Source organism: Anomaloglossus baeobatrachus, chromosome 4 (assembly GCF_048569485.1).
Source record: "Anomaloglossus baeobatrachus isolate aAnoBae1 chromosome 4, aAnoBae1.hap1, whole genome shotgun sequence".
Lineage (NCBI taxonomy): Eukaryota > Metazoa > Chordata > Amphibia > Anura > Aromobatidae > Anomaloglossus > Anomaloglossus baeobatrachus.
In genome coordinates, this window is record NC_134356.1 from 378,520,423 (window position 1) to 378,544,395 (window position 23,973).

Here is a 23,973-nt window from a genome sequence, read left to right on the forward strand (position 1 = left end):
ATTCCCCAGAAGTAAAAAATGGTTTTTCCTTTTGAACACATTTGTCCTTGCCCTGATTAAAAAAAAAATAACCAAATCAGCTGGTACTCCCCTTCATCGGTTTAGCATTGGGTCTGGTGATTGTGTATAAGGTGATGTCAAGTCTACTGCACTGCAGCCTATCACGGAGGTCAGCATCTTGTACCATCTACATTGGTAGAGCCACTGAGTTCCTTAAAGCTGTGAGAAATTGATCCAAAAATTCCTTTAAAAAGATTGTAAAACTTTTAATTGCAGAAAGAATAACCTTTGTTGGCTGAAACTAGTATAACATTATTTCTACACCTTATAGGATGGTTTTAAAGTGCATTAATATCTATTGTCTTTAGGTACTGATGCAAAAATCATCAAGTAGTTATGCCTTTAGTGTGCAACTATTAATGTGCATAACACTGATGTAATATATATCTTATATATCTTCAAATACATAGTACAATGGAACTGCAGATGGCCCTTATGTCGTTAATAATGGAAAGGATGATATCAGCAAAGTTGCCTTAATTACCAGATACAAAGGACAGAGGTATTTTACTTGATTTTTTTTTTTACTAAAATAATTCATACCTGTATTATATATTGGCAATACTCTTATGACTGGTGTACATTCTCTTATTCCTGATGTTTAAAATACGTAGTATATTACGTAAACAATGTCCCTAGTTGTGCCTAGGTCTACTTCTTAGTAATCAGTGTCAAATTCATTGTTATTATTAGGTATCTAGATATCTTCATCCCATGGTACTGTATATACTGCAACATCACCATTTCATAATAGCTGGGGCATGTATAATATTGTACCTTTTAGAATAAGTCACTGACCCAGATCAACTCAATTATATAAGAAACCACTTAGATTACATTTAAGACAGCGAAAAAAGTGGTACAATTCCATAATTCAATAAAAAATATTCTTAATTAAATTTCATAAATACATTAAAATTCAACAAGGAGTCCAATATAGGAGACCTATACCACATACAGAAATGTAACAAGAAACCACATACACAATAATAGGCTGATATGGCCAGATGTAAGTATTTATGTGCTTAGTAATAACAATTGTGGGCACAATTACATAACATTTATCCACTTAGGGTCATAGAAAAAAGTTTTTTTAGCAACAATATTGTTATAAATTAGAAAAGCTATCATAATAAGGACCACATGTACAGCAATAAGCCAGTATGGCCAAATATAAATACTTTTGTGCAAAATAATACTCCTTATGGGCAATAATAACCAGTATTCACCCTAATTGGGTCATAGAAAAAGGTTTTTTGCACCACAATTATTATATATTGCATTGGCTATACTATCTCTATATTATGTATGGATACGTGGTAACTGATTCACATCAACAGTGGAGGGGGACAGGGCTGAGACCCGTTGCTCAGATGACAGTAAGACAATAACAGCAACTCTGGTAGTTATTTGTTAATTTATACAGTGCCTACAAGTAGTATTCAACCCCCTGCAGATTTAGCAGGTTTGATAAGATGCAAATAAGTTAGAGCCTGCAAACTTCAAACAAGAGCAGGATTTATTAACAGATGCATAAATCTTACAAACCAACAAGTTATGTTGCTCAGTTAAATTTTAATAAATTTTCAACATAAAAGTGTGGGTCAATTATTATTCAACCCCTAGGTTTAATATTTTGTGGAATAACCCTTGTTTGCAATTACAGCTAATAATCGTCTTTTATAAGACCTGATCAGGCCGGCACAGGTCTCTGGAGTTATCTTGGCCCACTCCTCCATGCAGATCTTCTCCAAGTTATCTAGGTTCTTTGGGTGTCTCATGTGGACTTTAATCTTGAGCTCCTTCCACAAGTTTTCAATTGGGTTAAGGTCAGGAGACTGACTAGGCCACTGCAACACCTTGATTTTTTCCCTCTTGAACCAGGCCTTGGTTTTCTTGGCTGCGTGCTTTGGGTCGTTGTCTTGTTGGAAGATGAAATGATGACCCATCTTAAGATCCTTGATGGAGGAGCGCAGGTTCTTGGCCAAAATCTCCAGGTGGGCCGTGTTATCCATCTTCCCATGGATGCGGACCAGATGGCCAGGCCCCTTGGCTGAGAAACAGCCCGACAGCATGATGATGCCACCACCATGCTTGACTGTAGGGATGGTATTCTTGGGGTCGTGTGCAGTGCCATCCAGTCTCCAAACATCACGTGTGTGGTTGGCACCAAAGATCTCGATCTTGGTCTCATCAGACCAGAGAACCTTGAACCAGTCTGTCTCAGAGTCCTCCAAGTGATCATGAGCAAACTGTAGACGAGCCTTGACATGACGCTTTGAAAGTAAAGGTACCTTACGGTCTCGTCTGGAACGGAGACCATTGCGGTGGAGTACGTTACTTATGGTATTGACTGAAACCAATGTCCCCACTGCCATGAGATCTTCCCGGAGCTCCTTCCTTGTTGTCCTTGGGTTAGCCTTGACTCTTCGGACGAGCCTGGCCTCGGCACGGGTGGAAACTTTCAAAGGCTGTCCAGGCCGTGGAAGGCTAACAGTAGTTCCATAAGCCTTCCACTTCCGGATGATGCTCCCAACAGTGGAGACAGATAGGCCCAACTCCTTGGAAAGGGTTTTGTACCCCTTGCCAGCCTTGTGACCCTCCACGATCTTGGCTCTGATGGCCTTGGAATGCTCCTTTGTCTTTCCCATGTTGACCAAGTATGAGTGCTGTTCACAAGGTTGGGGAGGGTCTTAATTAGTCAGAAAAGGGTGGAAAAAGAGATAATTAATCCAAACATGTGAAGCTCATTGTTCTTTGTGCCTGAAATACTTCTTAATACTTTAGGGGAACCAAACAGAATTCTTGTGGTTTGAGGGGTTGAATAATAAATGACCCTCTGAATAAACTTTTCACAATTTAACAAAAAAAAATAAAAAAAGAAATAACATTCTTTTTTGCTGCAGTGCATTTCACACTTCCAGGCTGATCTACAGTCCAAATGTCACAATGCCAAGTTAATTCCGAATGTGTAAACCTGCTAAATCTGCAGGGGGTTGAATACTACTTGTAGGCACTGTATATGTCCAAAGTAAATCCCTTACACAAATCATGGGATATAATAGCAAAACGGAGTGACAGCCAGTGCCCCTCAATTGCTCCAAGTATAAGTACTAACCCATGATTGTAGTGGTATCTGTCTCCCAGCAGTCCCTATGCGCGTTTCACATCTTCATCAGGAGCGTATGTTATTACTAAGCACATAAATACTTACATCTGGCCATATCAGCCTATTATTGTGTATGTGGTTTCTTGTTATATTTCTTTATGTGGTGTAGGTCTAGTATATTGGACTCCTTGTTGAATTTTAATGTATTAATAATATTGTACCTGTAAGGACACCTGACGAGCGATGCACTTTTCAAGTTTGCTTTGGTGGTGTTTGGAAACCATTCTTTAGTAGGCAGTGACTTTGTAGACACAATGAGCTCTGTGGTTGCTGGATAGACAAACACAAGGTGGCTGGTACACCCTTCCGAGTCACTCGTAGACAGGACAAGCCAACTGAAGGTGGTAGACTTCCCAAAGATCCACAGTACCACCGAAGTATAGGTGAAACCTAGTAGCCTCTCCAAATGTAGCCTTACTATTGGTGATGAAGTGCAATATTGCATAGTCCTCGATTCAGTGAAGATTAACTCAAGAAGAAAACTGAACATAAATAGTAGCAGAATTCAAATACAGTATATATGCAACCATTTGGCACTTCATGTGTGCCTTTTAATGAAAAAAATAAACTTTTTCAACCTATGTAACTATGTAATAAACTTGTTGGTTATAAACGACTAAAGGCCACTTTACACACAGCGACATTGCTAGCAATGTCGCTGGTGAAAGCACCCGCCCCATGGTTGAGCGTCACGGGCAAATCGCTGCCCGTGGCGCACATCGCTTACACCCGTCACACATACTTACCTGCCTAGTGACGTCACTGTGGCTAGCGAACCGCCTCCTATCTAAGGGGGCGGTTCGTTCGGCGCCAAAGCGGCGTCACTAAGCGGCCGCCCAATAGAAGCGGAGGGGCGGAGATGAGCGGGCCGAACATCCTGCCCACCTCCTTCCTTCATCATAGCGGGCGGCCACAGGTACGGTGATGTTCCTCGTTCCTGCGGTGTCACACATAGCGATGTGTGCTGTCGCAGGAACAATGAACAACCGGCATCCTACAACAGCAACGATATTCGGGAAAGGAACAACGTGTCAATGATCAACGATTAGATAAGTAATTTTGATCGTTAACGGTGGTTCCTGCGTTTCACATGCAACGACGTCGCTAAAAAGGCCAGATGTGCGTCACGTATTCCATGACCCCAATGACATCTCGTTAGCGATTTTGTTGCGTGTAAAGCCCACTTTAATGACATTTTTCAGACTAACTTCTTCTCTAAAAGGGACTGGTGTGGATCAATGCAGAATCTCTAGTAAAAAGAATAGTAAGGTGGTTTGAAACCCAAAGAGAAAAACATTTTATTAGAAAAAGTGATTCCCACCAAGATTTATTTAGTCATTGTACTGACCTAAAGCAAAAGCCCTTGTTATTGTTCCCTCACATTCTGGAAAGCAGAAAAGTGGTGGAGCAGGCTTTGGTGAAAGGATCACCTGAACTATAGGTCCAAATGAAGCACCTATCGGTGCCAGAAGGCCTTCATTTAGAAGGTGAGTTTAGACAAATTCCAAAGGCCCAAAGTTCCAAAGTGACCCAAGACACTAGACAGATGAAGCAGAAATATCTCACTTTCAGTTGTTCATTTTTGTTCACTTTTAGAATGGGCACCTTTGGAAAGCCGATGCCTGAACATTCACAGTATATGGCAACGCTGCCATGCTTGACAGAGTAACAGTGGTATTCTTTTGGCTGCCAGTCTGCCAATATAATTTATAGCATCAGCAAAACTTTTATATTCAAAAATTGATGCTTGTAAATGTGAATATAGTGCCATTGTATCATTGTAATTCTGGTAGAAGGGTCAAGTTGGAAAATATTTACTATCAATGTTTGGTGCCACAGTGAAAGGATGCAATGAAACTTTATGTGATGCCTGTGGGACCTGGAGTTGGCTGAAAGAGTTAGGGGCACTTTGCACACTGTGACATCGCAGGTGCGATGTCGGTGGGGTCAAATTGAAAGTGACGCACATCCGGCATCGCATGCGACATCACAGTGTGTAAAGCCTAGATGATACGATTAACGAGCGCAAAAGCGTCGTAATCGTATCATCGGTGCAGCGTCGGCGTAATTCATAATTACGCTGACGCGACGGTCCGATGTTGTTCCTCGCTCCTGCGGCAGCACACATCGCTGTGTGTGAAGCCGCAGGAGCGAGGAACATCTCCTACCGGCGTCACCGCGGCTTCCGTAGGTTATGCGGAAGGAAGGAGGTGGGCAGGATGTTTTCATCCTGCTCATCTCCGCCCCTCCGCTCCGATTGGCCGCCTGCCGTGTGACGTCGCAGTGACGCCGCACGACCCGCCCCCTTAACAAGGAGGCGGGTCGCCGGCCACAGGGACGTCGCACGGCAGGTGAGTGTGTGTGTGAAGCTGGCGTAGCGATAATTTTCGCTACGCCAGCTATGACCACATATTGCTGCTGCGATGGGGGCGGGGACTATCACACTCGGCATCGCAGCATCGGCCTGCGATGTCGCAGTGTGCAAAGTGCCCCTTAGTGGGCCTGAGCATGTGCACTGAGGACTCAATTAGTGGGCTAGAATCTGAGAGGATTGGCAATATACCTGACATTTCCTGGTAGGTAAACTGAAACAGCACTATGGTTTATAATAAGGCCTAGGTATGATCTCAAAAGGCAGTTGGTGAGCTGGTAGGTGTACCCATCCATCCCCTCATAGTATATTCAGTGCCCTCTTTCTGTTAGTATAGCATATACTATAACGTGGACAATGAACACTAGCAATTGCGGTACTAAATATGTTGAGTCTTGTTCTCGTAGAACTGCATTCAATAACCTTTCCTGATTACCTTAGTTTAAGGCTAAGGACACACGGCAAGTAAAACAGAGCAAGTGGAATGCGATAAAAAAATCGCATTCTACTCGGACCCATGTTACTCTATGGGGTCACTCCCATGAGCGATTTTTTTTCTGAGCCCTAAGCGGACCGAGAAACAATCGCAGCATGCTATGGGTGGAATCCGATTGATTTTCTCTTGGACCCATACAAGTCTATGGCTGCAAGAGAAACATCGCATTGCACTGGCATTACAAGGGAGTGTAGTGTGATATTCCCATCAGCTGACAATGGAGGAGATAGGAAAATTAATCCCTCCCTCTCCTCCGCAGTGCTGTGCTGCGATCACAGGATTGCATCGCGGTGGCATGACAGTTACACTTGCAGCAGAGCAGGAGCCTGGTGTCATGCGATGCACTCGCACTAAAGCTTGTGTGGCCCCAGCCTAAGTATTACCATCAGATTTTAATTACTCAATTAATTATTGGAAACAATGCCCATTTATTGGAAATTAATGAAATATGCTACATGACAAGACATCTAGGATATGTTGTCTTGTGGTATGGTATAAACACTAGATATTTTAGATGGCTAGAAGTTTTGGTATGTGCTAGTGGTTTGAATTGTTTTTTCTATAATATATCTATATGTATAATAGTGTTTTTCCATTGTAAAGGTTTATGGCCACTCATCTGACCCCCAAACTGACTTTTATTTTTTTAGCACACTGTCGTTCTGGAAGGATAACTACTGTGATATGATAAATGGGACAGGTATGTGTAATATTTATATCAAAATCTTCAAGTCTAGAATTAGTGACAAAACAACAGAAGCACCTGAGGACAGTTTACATATTGAAGAGAAGAAATAATGACTTTCTTAAATACGTCTTGGCATCTACCCTCTTAGAGATAGATTTTCAGTGAACAGCAAAGTATGAAGAAGTGCCATCTGTAATGGCTGTTACTTTGGATGATTTTACGGGGATATGACATCATTGTTCGTAAAGAAACTGATCTGCACTTTTACATTTTAGATCGTTGCTTAGAAGGTAGGCATCAGTTGTTTAAAGAATGTAGTTCTTCCAGTGGTCTTTCACACTTTTTAAGGGGTTCGCAGTGGGAGTACTCTCCATTACATCTGTATGTTTTTATGAGACAAGACTTTTTAATTTTTAATGATCTTGTCAAGGACTACATTTAGGGACAAAACAGCATTGTTTGGGCCTCCTTCAGATGTCCATCTTGCACGTTCCTGTTTTGTCCATTTTTGTCACGGATACAACATATGCTCATTATAGCCTATGGGGCTGACAGTGTTTAACATTGCAAAGTATAGGAGAAGCTTTGTAATTTATTTATCCATCGGTGAAATACACTGATGAAACACTGATGACACACTGACCAAATACTGAGGGCACACAGATCCAAAACACTTATGACACCTGAACCATTTGTGTGTATGTACAAGACATGCATGTTTGAAAGAGGCCTTATGGCTAACATATATGGTAGGATGTCACATTATGACTGCAATTTGCATGATTGCATTTTCCTTTAGGATGCACCCAGAACTATCATATTAAGAATAATTTTTATTTATATAGTGTCAACATACTCCGCAGCACTTTGCACATAGTTATAACTTAATTTATGATCAACATGAAGCTTTAGGCAATCCTAGATGGCCAAGTCTAGTGAGAAGTAAGGAATACAGGGTTTAGGAGTTACACAATTATATCTCTTTTTTTGTACAGCTAAATGTATTAGCTTCCCAGTGGGCAGAAATCATTCTGTCTATCATTACTTTCTGAGCATTCAAACCATCAACCATTAAATTAATCTGGGAATTTTGATCTTTAAGCAATTGTCTGTTGAAAAATCTAGCTTGTAATTTATATAAAAATTTTAAAGAAGAAGCCATGAAATTATGTAGAAATAACCCCCCCAAAAAAACGTTATGATAGAATTTATTAGATTTAATATTTACTTTTTTTGTGAAACAGATGCAGCTTCTTTTCCTCCATTTGTGGACAAAAATGTTCCTTTATTTTTCTTTTCATCAGAAATCTGCAGGTAAGAAAAATAATGTATCTTGAGACTTTTGAAGTGGTTGTCAAACAAAGAACCTGTTTGCGTAAGATGTAACAAGCTATGCATTTTCCTTATATCGGCAGTTGTATGAAAAATGTTGTGGTATACACCAATTATTCAAATGAATAATCTTCATTTATAAAATGTAAAATTTGTCTTTAGGAAAGAAGGGGTTTTCTGTTTAAAGGAAGCCTAGCTAATGATCAACACCCAATTGGCACATTTGAAATGTAAATCCATCAACACTTTTATATCTTCTATCTGTTGCTGCATTGCTGAGTAATTAGCGTTTTCATCAACATATAAATGATGTGTTAAGTACTCTGGGTGTGGCACTATACTATGAGCGATGGCTATAACCTCGCCCTGGCACTTTAATTGACAAGCTTGCTCCGCAGTGCATTTGTGAAAAATGAGCTATCAAAGTGCCAGGGCATAATGTCTGCAGTGACAATGGCAAATCTGTGCGTGCTATCATGACTGAAAGCCGGTGGCTCCTGGGAAGAAAATAATTTTATCTCCCAGTAGCCACACTTTAAGTGAATCTACATGGTAACACTATTTATCTCCAGATTGACCTTATATATATATATATATATATATATATATATATATGCAGGTAAATAGCATTTTACCCTGTGATAGTTTTCCTTTTAAAGCTCTATGTAAAATTAATACAAAACAAAAGTTACTAACAATTGACACAGCACTGCAGGGTTGCTAAAAGAGATAGAGAAATAAATGGGAAACAGGGTCCATTCAAATAATGGAGAAAAGAAGGAAAAGCACATTCCACATCTCTTATCTTATACGTGGATTTATTCTCATAGTTAGTAATGGATAGAAAAATAGAAAAATATCAGACCCCTAGAGGTCAGTACTTCAGAGTGATATTATGGTGTAAGACATATTTCTTAAAAAATGTGATTTACTATTTTGCTTTCCAGGTAATTACTTATCAGACTGGCTTATATTGTTTAAAGTAGAGTCTTTTTCAAAGAATTTAAGTAGTTTTCCCACAAAAAAGTTAATTTTAAAGTTAATTTTAATTAATAGATCTTGGAATAATAATCAGTTCCATAATTGGATGTGTTTGAAAAGCTGTTCCTGTGCTGAGATAATCTTATATATGTGCTCTTACTATGACTGTGTAATGGCTGTGTCTGACCGTACAGGGATATGGTCTGATCATACCACAGCTCCTGAATAGGGGAGGAAGTAACAAAGTATACACACATTACACACATTACAGCATGGGATTAATAATTAATTATTTATTTGAGGTAAAACATTTTAAAAAAAATAGCCAGACTTTTTAATGCAAGTATGTGAGAAAATTGTTTAGATTATTGCACTAAATATATAGGGATTTAGAATGAAAATTACTTTGCCTTTGAACTACACCTTTAAGCTATAGTTAATTTCTAATTCAATTACTTCCATCATCAGTAAGTCTATCTATCTGATGTATTGACACAGGGCTGGCTTAGCTACTGAAAAGAGCAGTAGGATGGCCCTTCTTACACACAAAACAAACACACGATTAATAGCTTTCAACAAAAAAATATAAAACAGATGTAAGGATAACAAATAATACATCACAGAATATAGAAACTCAAACAAGCACTATAATCAGCCTCCATTACATCATCTAGGGCAGCCTTTATTGTATCTACAACGTCCGGTTTTGAGAGAAGACTTAAGCGGGCTTTACACACTACAATATATCTTACGATGTGTCAGCGGGGTCACGTCGTAAGTGACGCACATCTGGCATTGTAAGTAATGTTGTAGCGTGTAAAACCTACGTGCGATTGCGATTGAACGAAAAAACGTTAATCGCATGCACGTCGTTCAAAAGCTAAAAATTGTACGTCGGGTTGTTCAATGTTCCCGAGGTAGCACACATCGCAGTGTGTGACACCTTGGGAACGATGAACAGATCTTACGTGCGTCCCGCGGCTCCTGCCGGCAATGCGGAAGGAAGGAGGTGGGCGGGATGTTTATGTCCCGCTCATCTCCGCCCCTCCGCTTCTATTGGCTGCTGCGTGACATTGCTGTGACGCCGAATGTCCCTCCCACTCCTGGAAGTGGATGTTCACCACCCACATCGAGGTTGTATGGAAGGGTAACTACGTGTGGCGAGAAATAATCGTTTGTGCGACACGGTCAACAAATTGAACGTGCCGCACATACGATGGGGGTGGGTACGATCGCATACGATATCGTATGCGTAATTGTACAGTGTAAAGCAGGCTTTAGGTCCCTGGTTGAGTAAACTTGGGTTCCTTTGCTTTGTATGAAACAAACCTACATACCCCAATATTGGACATCATCTCTAGGGTTAAACAACAGTTTTTACAGTTTCTTGACCATTGCTACAGGGTTGTGGTTGAAGATATAGAAGTAGAAATATATAATATTACAAGTAAAATCGTATACACTGTTACTGTATACAAGGGCTTTCAGCACTGTACTACTAGTGTTGTATGGTAAATTTTAGTTTTATGCTTATAGAACATTTAAGGCATCAATATGGAAATATTGGCTTTCTAGATCTAAATCTAAATCTAGATCTAAACCATATGTTTTGTAATGTTAACAGATCCATTTATGGTGAATTTGAAAAAGAATACACGCTAAAAGGAATTAAGCTGTATCGATTTGTAGTACCAAAAACAGCTCTTGCCTCTCCATATGAAAACCCAGACAACCATTGTTATTGCACAGATAAAGTTATTTCTAGAAACTGTGATGCTGCTGGTGTGTTGGATCTTCGAGCCTGCCATGATAGTAAGTGTGGTGATAAAATGTGCTGTGAGCTATCAAAATTCAGGAAATTTCCAATTCATTGTGTTTGCCTGGCAGAGTTGAAGAATAAAGTCTACTGTATTGGGCAGTTGGCCTTTAGTGAGCACTAAAGTGAGTAAGTAAGCACTACCATGCTTGGTACTCGCAACCAGAAGTTGGATGCTCAGATTGTGCGACTCGAGTACCTGAGTATAATAGAAGTCAATGGGGAACTCATGCATTTTTCCGGAAGAGTTTCCAGAAAATGCTTGATTCGTTTTTCACTTCTATTATACTCTGTACACGAGTCACTGCGATCCGAGTATCCAACTGCTGGTTATGAGTAATGAGCCCCCGAACCTGGTAATGCTCTCACATCACTATCGGTATTCTCTTGGTTGCAGGAGGTATATTGCAGATTTTCCCCACTGGCTTCAATTGTGAGGTCAAAATTTGCAATAAATCTGCAATGAAATGCAATACAGATTTTCAACCCACTGATTTTTTTTTAGCTTCTTTTCAGAATCTGCAGGAAAAAATCTGCACCAAACAGCACAATTTGGTGATTTGGTGTAGGTGTTTCCTCTGCTGATTTTCAAGCTGTTTTCCTCAGATTTACTGCAGACATTTTCTGAAAATACACCTTAAAATCTTTAGGAAGATTAGTTTTGGATTTCACACCTCTACATTGTAATGGATGAAAGCACAAATCTGCATTTCAATATCTAGATGGAAAATCTCAACCTTTTTTACATTACTATTACTATAAAATGGTGTTGATTTTTCAACTAAATATAATAAATCATTAACTACATCCCTTCCTTTAATGTAGAAAAGCCCATATTCCTTTCCTTACCCCACTTCCTGTTTGCAAGTGATTTCATTTTGGAATCCCTTGACGGTTTGAAGTCGAATGTGGAAGAACATCAGACTTTTGTGGATGTGGAACCAGTAAGTTAAATTGCAATGTATTGTGTTTTATTTTCACAAGACTTTCTTACTTTAAATGTGATTTATCTCTAATGAATAACATTTTAGACAAGTAGTATGAATTTAGGGGCTAAAATAATCAAAGCGATAAAATATAAATATACCATATATTATACCATAAAGTTAACATATATGAAGAAAGGATGATATACAACTCAAAAATACCATTGCAGATTTACTATAAAGGATGAGCGGTTCTGCAACGGAGACTATTCTTGGCCTCCTCTCTCTGATTACATGCCCACTCGGCTTTATTTGACATCCCTCTCGGAAATACTGGCACACTTGGTGGGACATTAAGGCTATGTGCGCACTAGAAAAGTGATTTTTCTCAAGAAAATTTCTTGAGAAACTTCTGGGAGTTGAAGATTTCCGCAGGAAAAACGCATGCAGATTTGCCGCGGATTTTCCGCGGATTTGCCGCAGGTTGGTCCCTGCGGTTTTGCAATAAATAATATAGATAATCGATAGACAGATAATGGATAGAGGGAAAGATGGATAGATGAATAGATAGATAGATAGATAGATGAGAAAGACTTCTATAATGTCCCACCCCCCTGGATTTTCTAAGCTGGCACCCTTTAGTGACTTTCATGTGGGACTAAAGGGTGCTTAGCCTTGTATTTAGCCATAAAATAAATAAATAATTTAAAAAAAAAAACGACGTGAGGTCCCCCCATCTTTTGTAGCCAGCTAGGGTAAAGCACACGGCTGCAGCCTGCAAACCACAGCTGGCAGCTTCACCTTGGCTGGTAATCCAAAACAGAGGGCACCCCACGCGGTTATTCTACATTAAATAAATAATTGAAAACAAAAAACGTGGGGTCCCCCCCAAATTGCATCACCAGCCTAAAAATAGCAGGCCGCAGCCGCCCCAGAAGTGGCGCATCCATTAGACGTGCCAATCCTGGCGCTTCGCTCCAACTCATCCCGTTGCCCTGGTGCGTTGGCAAACGAGGTAATATATGCGGTTGATGCCAGATGTGTAATGTCACCTGGCATCAAGCCCTGGGGTTGGTGAGGTCAGGCGTCTATCAGATACCCGACATCACCAACCCAGTCAGTAAGAAATAAAAAATAGACAACAAAAAAAGTTTTATTTGAAAAAACACTCCCCAAAACATTCCCTCTTTCTCCAATTTATTGAAAATAACAGTCAATTCCACGTCTGGTGTAATCCAATAAGGGGGGGATCCCACGGCGATCCATACTATAGTCGCTGTCCCAGTCAATGAAGAACAGAATGTTCCCCATTGGCTGGGAGAGCAATGCAGTGACCTGAGCTAACATCAATAGCCCAGGTCACTGCATGGGATGCCGAGCGCTGCTGCCAGGAGGATAGATGAGATCATTACCTGCTGTGATCATCTCCTGTACTGCTGACGTCAGCGCTGTCACTGACTTCTATGCCCGCCGCGTTGTCAGAAGTATCGCGAGAGCCCGTGACGTCACCGCTAGTGACAGTCTCGGGCCGCTCGCGAGACGGGCATAGACAGCAGTGACCGCGGTGACGTCAGGAGGCAGGAGATCGTCACAGCAGGTAATGATCTCACCTCCTGACAGCAGCGATCGTCATCCCCGCGGCTGCCAGCACAGCAGGGTGTCAGTGTCTGCCTGCGCTGCCGCGTGACAGGCTGCTGACACTGCGGGCAAACACTGACACCCTGCAGTGCAGTGTCAGTGTCTGCCTGTGTCAGTGTCTGCCTGCGCTGCAGCATGACAAGCTGCCGATACTGCGGGCAGACACTGACACGCTGCAGTGCAGGCAGCCGCGAGGCTGGAGCGGGACACAGACTGCGCGGGCACCTGGAGGTCGCACGGAAGTGCTTCTGTGCGGCGTCCAGGGAGTGTGACGTCTGTGTTTACTCTGCTCCGCTTCCTCTTCCTGGCATAATGACATCGCTTCCTGCAAAACCGCAGGCAGCGATGAGCATTACCGCAGGTAAATCGCGGCTATACCGGGGGTATACCGCACATCATTTGCTACCTGCGGTATACCCCCGGAATTTCGCGATTACATTACAGTGAATGGAGTGAAATTCCGGGGGTATACCGCAGGTACCTGCGGAAAATAATGGACATGTTCATTTTCTCAAGAAATTTTCTCAAGAAATTCTTAAGGAAAGTTCTTGAGAAAAATCTGCAGTGTGCGCACAGCTATTTTTTTTTCACATAGGATTTGCTGGGAAATGTCTGCACAAAGATTGCAGACATTTCTCAAGAAATTTCCGTGGCAAATCCGCGGGTAAATCCGCGGGTAAAACGCACTAGTGCGCTCAGGGCCTTCAAAACATGGGTTTCACTAGATAGTTAACTAGCAGTGGTTTTATAACTAACATCTTCATCCTATTATATACATTGTTACTGACGCCTGATAACTTTCCTGATCTGTCTGTTTTAGTCAATACTCAATTTCGAAGACCCTTTTTTCATAGTTCTGCATTGTGCTATCCATTTGTTTTGCCTCCTAACTATTTATGAAACACATTTTTTCTGTCCGAGGCTCACCAAAGTCTGTTTGTGTCAAAACGTTGTGAAAACAAATGTTCCAAAATTGATAATTCATGAAGAATTCAAGTATTTACTAAAACAGACATGTCATAAGAGCTGATGGGTCCTTCTTAATGTAGTCTGTCACCTCCAAAAATTCTAAATACATAACTTAAAAAGATATTTAGGGGTGTTAGCCCCTACAAAAAACATTCCCGTAGTATTGATTTTAGTGGTTTAGTTGGCATGAAAAAAATATTTATTTTTCATAGAAATGAGGGGGTTTCAATGCACCCTAGACATGACCTTTGGCTCAGTGCACCGTTCCCACCCCAACTTGAATTTGCATACTGGGCAAGGTCATATTTTGATTACGCAGTACCGAGCGGCAGACACAGAGCGTGCACAGCAATATGAGATGGCAATGACACTCTGAGCACTGTGCATAGGCATGACGATCAATAGCTCTGCTCTCATCACTGCCCCCTGTCTATGGCCACAAGTAGGCACTGTACTGCAGACAGGAACCAGCAATGAGAAGTGCCAAAAACACTGTGAGTGTTGCTGCAGAGGTCAGTTCAGTCATGTCATGACAGTGATCAGCAGGCAAATTGAGAAGTCATATTGGTGCTGTGCTGCCCTCGGTAGACCTCTGATGTCACTGTGGTGGTTCCCAGTAGCAATGTGGCCATACTAGGCACGTGCAACAGGCTTTTGTGATGGGGTTAAAAATGATATTTAAAAAGAGAGAAATAAAATAAAATAAATAAAGAGTTTGTGACGCCAGTTGGGATGTTTGGCTGTGGTGTGGCCAGACACTGCTGGAAGTCCCCAGGAGTTAGGTGGTGATGCACAGTGCCAGAGGGTTGTCCCTTCACCCCCCAACTAGGGCTGGGTCCTGGGGGATGTTGAGGTAGGGATGGCGCAGCAGAGAATAATTCAGCCAGAGACTGGACAGGGAGCTTTTACCTTTTAGTGAAGCTGTGTAGAATAGTCTGGAAAATTCTATACAGCCTTTACAATGATGGTGTTTTTTCCTGTTCAATGAAGAATTTGGTTTCTGTGCTGTGTGATGGTAGTGCATTCTTCCTGCCACTACTTCCGTACTCGGGTATAAGTATCTTGAAATCCTGGGATTTTCAAGATAAGAAAACTCTATATCTTTAATCCCTTCCAGTGAGCAGGTGACTTGAATCCTGGGGAAAACTCACTATTTCTTCTAGAAGTTTGCAGACTCAATCATGTCACTGAGCTCCTGGGCAATTTTCACTGCTCCTTATAAAAAGGCTAATAGAAGTCTCTGAGTTTGCCACTGACCTTGAAAGTCCAGGTGGGCTTGGGACTGATACATTGCCAATTTGTAGCTAGCCCCTTCAGAGGTTTCAACAGTCACCTCAGGAAAGGACTGTCTCCCTTATTACACTCTTCATTTCACCTCACATCGACTTCAACTTCAACTGTCTCTGAATTTACCTCACACCTAAGCTCCTCCCCATCTCCTTCTAGTGCGCACTCTCAAGCTATGTTATTATCTATTGTGAACAGCCCCAGCAAAGGAGTGTGGGCAAATGTTTGTTGTGAACAATAGAGAAAACCAAATTCATTAAAGCTGGCAATACATGTTATCCATATTGAAATACACGTTAGCTATTATTTCTGGCAACCCAGGCACAGGGCGCCAGATTGCACTAAGCCCATGCATACAAAATAGTTTATTATGCCAACTAAACTGCTAAGATCTCGACTGGAGTTATGATTTGTACAGGGATTATGTACCCTATATATGTGTATAAGTAGTTTAGTTAGCATTTGGGGAGGGACAGACTATCTTTAAGTTATAGAGTTGTTTAATACCTTATTTTTGTGTTTTCCTATTGCTTAGTGGGAAACTGTTTTCTTCTATTTCAGATAACGGGCTTTACTATGCATTTTGCTAAAAGATTACAAGTCAATGTTTTTTTTAACCGCACAAAAGATATTGAGTAAGTAAACCTACAACAGTCTGCTTTATGTTGGACTTCATTCTCTCTTGCATTTAGGTCCACAATTTATATTTCGGTGCACAAATATTTGGACAGTGTCTGAATCTTGTGATTTGGGCTTTTGTTGATTGAAACTGAACCAACTGAAATGCAATTGAAGTGTAGACGTTCAGGTTGAACAAAAATATCCTGTGTAACATTTAGAAATTGTTAAACAAAATGAATCAAGAAAAATCAAACATGCATCCACCAAAATAAAGATGGAATACCAAAGTGGATTGGTAATAGGGAATGCAGGGGTTGTGGATCTCAATGCAACCAAATGGCAATATTATATGAAACCGACAAAAGAAAAACCGAAAAGAGGTTAATGCAAACAATACAACTTTATTGATGTACTAATAAAATCAACACACGTGATAGAAATGGTTACAAGTAATAAAGGCTTAGCAAGCATACAGGACTAACAAAATATGCATATATATGAACATGCAGCTCCAACGCTACATATATATATATATATATATATATATATATATATATATATATATATATATAAAATCAACAGACTTACTGGGTCCACCGTTCAGAAATTAAAAGTAAGGTAGCTGTCATGGTAATGCTGTTAGAATACAAACTGATTAACTGATTACTGGGTAGCAGGCAAGGTATCCCTGTAAGAGTGTAAACATAGTTATAAAGTGCCTAGTGCCGAATACCTGTGGAATAGCTCATGGTGCATACAATAAAAGCATTAGCAGGTCTATGGAATCAATGCCTAATAGCACACAGATGTGGAGTTACAGACATGTAAATATAAGTAAAATGTGGAACAGTGCCATAAGAATTATATATAGAGGCTGCAATGACAAAGCAAATAGATCATAAATTAAAGTAAATGGCTATCATCAGAGGCTGAAACTAGACCACATCTGTGTGCATGTGTGCAAAAGGAATCATCAATATCCAGTTCTGCCACCTATAAACAGTCAGATATGCAAGAAGCAGAGCATTCTCATGGCAAAATGAAAGGGAAGAGTGGGTATGATAGTTTATTTACCTGTGCTTGGACCGAGGTATGATGTGTGTGTGTATGCAGCGCCCACCCCAGCGCACGTTTTGGCGTCACCTTCTTCAGGAGGTGTCTGAGAAAGAAAACACCAAAACGTGCATCGGGGTGGGTGCTGCACACACACACACGGTACCTCGGTCCAAGCACTAGTACATCGGGGGCACTGATGAGTAGTCAGAATAGAGAGCTCCCATGCTAGCGCTCGCTAAGTTCCGCTGTTACAGATTGACAGCAGCATTTAGTAGGTTCAAAGCTGAGGGAAGTACAGTGCCCCAACCGCAGGTGTGACAGGCATATGTCGGCTGAGTATATCAAAATGACAGATGACTGACATAGTGCATCATTAGTCATTAAAGGATAAAATGCTCTACTTTCATGATAAAATACCATTATAGTGTGAACTTTTTACGTTTTCCATAAATTTCACCCGAAAGTCAAATATCCTTAAATGTTTATGAATAGGCAGTGTCAGAATAAACTCCATATAAAAAGAAGACACTGATGTTAGGCTATCTGCATAAAGAGTTATTTAAGCCAAAACGCAACCATAAAACCAGTCTGCAGTAGATCTAACATAAGAATTCAGGCATGTAAACTTACAAGTTAGCTTCCATAAATTGAATGAGCATAGTATCTAAAAAATAGTTACTGTTATTTTTTCATATGATAATGATTCAACTTTATAATTGACTCTTTTTTAGATACTGAGTGCAACTAATTTATGGAAGCTGACTGGATGTTTTACAGAAAGTCTTGATGTCAGTGACAAATTAAAAGATAGTAAATGTAATGGAAATCTAAAAAGTGTCTCCAATAACATACGTGTTAAGAATATAAGAGACACCAAGATAAGATGAATAAAGAGTATTACCACAAGCGATCCGTGGCCATTCTCCACGATGCATATTTCACATTCACCTTTTCATCTGACTTTATGAGATTTACAATTGTATTTGATTATTGTAGTAAATCAGCATTAGCTTTGTTCTATGTACAGTTATTGGTGGTTTCATGGTCAGTCTTGATTAATATTGATAGATGGAGCTTATTTTTGATAGATGTAAACATTATTCATCTATTGGTAACATTCTATTATGTGCTTTTTTCATGTCAGATAGATTTGTTTCATTCCTAATTCCCTTTTCCACACTTCCTATTTCAGCATTTTGGCAAATCTTCAGTCAGAGTTTGTGTTCCCTGTATTGTGGTTAAATGAGGTAAGCGTTTGAATACTTTTATTTAGCGAAACAAAATGCATAGAGTATATCAATCAATTTCTAAATAGTACTTACCCCTCACTCTCACAAAAAAATAGTAAAAATTCTGTCCAGCCGCTTTTTATGTGTTAATATAGTTAAGTCCAGAAATATTTGGACAGTGACGTAACCTTTGTGATTTGAGCTCTGTATGCCTCTATTTTTGCTTTAAAATGGAAAAGCTGAGATGCAATTGAAGTGGAGACTTTCAGATTTAAGGAAATTTTTTTTAGGTTTTAGGAATTGCAAGGTTTTAGGAATTGCAGCCATTTTTGCTACAAAGTCTCCTCATTTCAGAAACTCAAAAGTAATTGGACAAATTTACTTTACCTTAAATAAAATGTTCATTTTTAATTCTTCATAGAGAATCCTTTACAGACACTTACTGGCTGAAGTCTGGTAGTCATAGATACCACCAAATGCTAGATTTCCTCCTTTGTGATGCTTTGCTTGGCCTTTACTGCATCTGACTTCAGTTGATGCTTGTTTATGGGTCTTTCTGCCTTATGTTTTTTGTTAAGTATGCAAAATACATGCTCAGTGGGGTTGAGATCTGGTGATTGACTTAGCCATTGAAGAATATTCCACTTTTTAGCCTTAAAACTCATGGGTTGCTTTTGAAGTATATTTGGGTCATTGTCCATCTGTACTGTGAAGTGCCATCCAATCAACCTTGTTGCATGTGGTTGAATCTGATCAGAAAGTATATCCCTGTACATGTCAAAATTAATCGGCCTGCTTCTGTGTTCAGTCACATCATCAGTAAACACTAGTGACCCAGTGCCATTGGAAGCCATGCATGCCCATGCCATCACACTGCCTCTATCAAGTTTTACAGAGGATGTGGTGTGCATTGGATCATGAGCTGCTCCAAGCCTTCTGCATACTTTCTGCTTCCCATCATTCTGGTACAGGTTAATATTAGTTTCATCTGTCCATACAATGCTTTTCCAGAACTGGACGGCTTCTTTAAATGCCTTTTGACAAAGTTTAATCTGGCGTTTCTATTTTAAAGGCTGATTAATGTTTTGCACCTTGTGGTGCACCATCTATATTTGCACTCAGGAACTCTTCTCTTTATGGTAGACTTAGATACTGCAACATCTACTTTCTTGAGAGTGTTTTTCACTTGGGTAGATGTTGTGAAGGTGTTTTCCTTCACTAAGGAAAGGATTCTGCTATCATCCACCACTATTGTCTTCCTTGGATATCCAGGCCTCTTTGAGTTCCCATGCTCTCCAGTTTGCTAATTTCTTTTTCCAAAATATACCAAATTCTTGATTTTGCCACCCCTAACATTTCTGCTATCTCTCTGATGGAGTTCTTATTATTTTCAGCCCAATGATTTTCTGCTTCTCCTCCATTGAGAGCGCCTTTGATCGCATGTTGTGGGTTTACACCAACAGCTTCCAAATGCAAATGCCACATCTGGAATCAGCTCCAGACCTTTTAACTGCTTTATTGATGATGTATTAATGAGGGAATAGTCCATGTAGTCCATTAAAGAGCTTTTGAGATAATTGTCCAATTACTTTTGGGCCCTTTAAAAAGAGGCAGCTACATATTAAAGAGCTGAAATTCCTAAACCCTTACTCCAATTAGGACGTGAATATCTTCAAATTAAAGTTGAGAATATGCACTTAAAACACATATGGATTACATAAGTGTATATTGAAAATGTTTTGGTAAAGAGATAAAATTCCAAAATTTGTGTCATTGTCCAAATCTTTCTGAACCTAACTGTGTATTTTGGAAACCTTGGAAAAAAACTAATATGTTTGAAACCTACAGCGTCCATTTTCATCTACATGGTAAAGCTGCCTATTTGTTGAGCAATTAATGGGGAATAATTTCACATCTTTCTAATTGCAATCAGCACATTGGAATCACGTCAGCGAACAGTCAAAGGTGTATGGGGCCTTCCACAGATGATGTTTTTGCCCACTAGAGATAAGTCACCAAAAGAAATGAATGGCAGTGGGTTTCTCATAGAGAACACAGGAGCACTCAGCTAAGCAAATGCTACTGTGTATGGGAGAGTCGGGTAAGAAAGCTGTTCGGAGAGATACCATATTCGACCATAAGCTATCTAAGGAGCATAAAGATAAGTCCTATGGGAACAGCAATCAAGGTTGCATTGCTTGTCAACAGCCTTTTCACACATGGCCATTAGTGATGAGCGAGCACTGAAGTGTTTGAGTGCAAGGTACTCGAATCAAGCAGGTCAGACACTCGGACAGGCTCAATTCAAGTAATGAGTATGATGGGAAACTGTATCATCTTTCCAGAATACTCCCCCAAGAGGGCTCTGTGGCAGGAAAATTGCTGAAATTGATGGAAACATCCCTTAAATGGAATGTAAACAGCATGGGCAAGACTACCCTATTTACAAGTTATTTTCCCATAGTCATCTTCCAACCATTCAACCTCCGTGAATGGATTCATTTGGTTATGCCATTTATTGTGTGCATACTGTCCATCTACAGTATGAGTTTGGTGATATTCTGTTTTTTAGCTTGTTCTAATACTTTACAAGCTGTCTGTATTTCAGCCTGCTAATTTGTTGCTTTTCTTCAAGTCTTTCTGCCACATTCAATGGATGGTTTGGACCTCAGTAAACCACAATTCCAGCTTGTGCTTTTTCTCGTCCATTAAGGGAGCAACAACAATCAGTGTAAATATCTGTGAAACCTCCCATTTGGGTTAAGGATTGTCCATGTAATGGTGGCAGTGAGTTGATGTTTATGAGTTTCATTCGCTCATTCTATACACGGACAGTATACATACCATAAATGGCATAAGCAAGTGTATCAATTCCTGGAAGTTGAATGGTTTTAAGATGAGCATGGGGAAGATGGCTCAATGCATCTCTGACTCCCAGGTCGCTGCTGGAAACAATTTTGTCAGAGTACTAAGCTGTGTGCATTTTTGGCTAAGTTTTTAAATACAGATTTGTTACAAAAGCTGAAGGGTATCGTGATGCCAGCAAAGTCAATGAAGACCATGAAGTGTCATGCACTCGTTGCTTCTTTGGGACTTGCAGATTTGGTGCAGAAAATACTCCACTTTTACGGACTGACAACAAAACATACAAAAATGTGTACATTTGATTCTACAGGACAAAATGTTAGGGAACATTCTTTCCTATATACAGTATAATGACTTGTATATAAGGCAGAATTAAAAAGAGAAAAAAAAAAACACCCCATAATAGCGGGGCCATCTCTCACCGTATTTCCCTGTCGCCTATGACTGCAATGGATAACATAATACAGGGAAAAATAAAACTACACCCACTGGTAGTCACAGGTAAAAGTAATTTTAACATTTTACTACCGTATCTGGGTATGCGGTGTGTGTGATATCGTCAGACACACCCTGTTTAATTTATGAAGGAAGGACTCTGAAACTCACAAAGCCTTACAAAAACTGGCAGAAATAAGAAAGGAAAAGGGACTATGTTACATCCTGTATTAGCCATAAAGGAGTGTCTCATACACATTCTGTTAAAAATGTTAGGTAGTGGCACTTCTAGACTCATAATGCCTATGCACAAAGTGAAAGGGCTGCCAAAAATTAGAAGACAGGATTGCAATATGCCCTGGAAGACACATAGAGCAGGACATCAGGAAACTTTTTTTTCCCATTATGAAGGAGTGAGACTCCTAGACTGGCTATGCCTATGCACTAAGTGCAAGGGCTGAAAAACATGAAAAGGAAGGACTGCAATACACCCTAGAGGACACAGAGGAGGGTCTCAGAAAACATTTTTTTTCCATTTTGAAGGAATGGGATGCCTAGACTGAGAATGTTTATGTACTAGGTGAGAAGACTGCCAAAAATGAAAAGGAGGGACTGCAGTACACCCTGCAAGACACATAGAGGAGGGCCTCGCAAAACATTTTTTCCCATTATAAAGGAGTGGGACTCCAAGACTGGGAAAGCTTTTGCACTAAGTACAAGGGCTGCCAAGAATTAGAAGAAGGGACTGCAATACACCCTGGAAGACATGTAGAGGATGGCCTCACAAAAATATTTTTTCTCATTTTGAAGGAGTAGGACTTCTAGACTGGGAAAGTGCAAGGGTGTCCAAAAATTAGAAGAAGGGACTGCAATACAACATGGAAAACATGTAGAGGAGGGTTTAAGATTTTTTTTCCCCCCATTTTGAAGGAATTTGACTCCTAGACCGGGATCTCATGCAAGCGCTGGAAAACATTTACCCCAGGGGGTATGCATCTATATATGTAAGAGAATTGTAGGGGTAGGCCTCATACAATTCCTGAAAACTTTATGAAGGAGGGCATCATACCCACCCTGTAACAATTAAGATCGTGGACTGCACAATGATCCCCTTGATATGCTTGAAGAGGAGGAGGAAAACAAAAACAAGAAACCATGAACCATATAGCCTTTTGGAATACAACAGAATAAAAGGAACATTTGAATTGATTGCCTTTAGGCTCTGATGCTGTCCTCTTGTGGAGTTGAGAAGCCTGAGCCAATCAATGCCTTGTTCATTTTGATAAAAGTCAGTCTGTCAGCATTTTCAGTTGACAGGCAGATGAGGCTATCAGTTATCAGACTTCCCGGTCCCTACCAGGAGAATGACTTTCTATCTCCTCCTCCCTCTCCTGCTCCTTTCCAGTCCTCTTTAGCCCATCCACACTGAACAGACAGGAGGAAGCTGGTATGGACAAAACCCACTGTGCCGCAGGTAAATATCTCCTGTCCCTGCGCCCCCTCCTCCTCAGCCTCTTCCTCCTCATTATCACCCAATCTGCGTTGAGAACATGAGATGAGGCTGGGCAGATGCCAGACATTTATGTCCACTTGTCAGTTCTTATATGTGGAGGTTGACTGGAATGATGACTGATATGTTGAAGCTGTTATCTGATGCTCAAAAATCCTTGCCAAATTTTGTAATATAGAGTTCTAGAGCGTGGTCATGTCGCACACCAGTAAGTGAGCTGGCACTTGCAAGTGCTGCTGCTGCTGCACTGCTAGACCAGCAGCAACTGTAACAGACTTGCGGAAATGGGCTAACACACAGCGGACCTCCACAATAGGTCAGGGAAATCTGGGTAGATTTTCAGAAATCGCTTAACCATTAAGTTGAGCATGTTGTTCAGGCAATGTTTGTGTATAAACTTGTCTGGTCCGTTATTGCTTTCCACAATTCTGCGGTGGTGTGCTGTTTGTCACCTAAGCAAATTAGTTTCAGCAGAGTCTGTTGCCACTTCACCAAGGCAGTGCTGCAGTGCTTCCAGCGTATCA

At 40.4% G+C, this 23,973-nt stretch overlaps 1 protein-coding gene across 1 annotated transcript in view; it reads left to right on the forward strand.

Moving 5' to 3' along the window:
- Positions 1-23,973, forward strand: part of CD36 (CD36 molecule (CD36 blood group)) — a 58,470-nt gene that overhangs the window by 13,525 nt on the left and 20,972 nt on the right. The window contains exons 5-11 of the mRNA XM_075345215.1: positions 471-562; positions 6,747-6,796; positions 8,029-8,098; positions 10,722-10,909; positions 11,739-11,857; positions 16,295-16,368; positions 18,603-18,657. Of these exons, the coding sequence (XP_075201330.1) occupies positions 471-562; positions 6,747-6,796; positions 8,029-8,098; positions 10,722-10,909; positions 11,739-11,857; positions 16,295-16,368; positions 18,603-18,657 (648 nt within the window). The remainder of the gene's footprint in view (positions 1-470; positions 563-6,746; positions 6,797-8,028; positions 8,099-10,721; positions 10,910-11,738; positions 11,858-16,294; positions 16,369-18,602; positions 18,658-23,973) is intronic.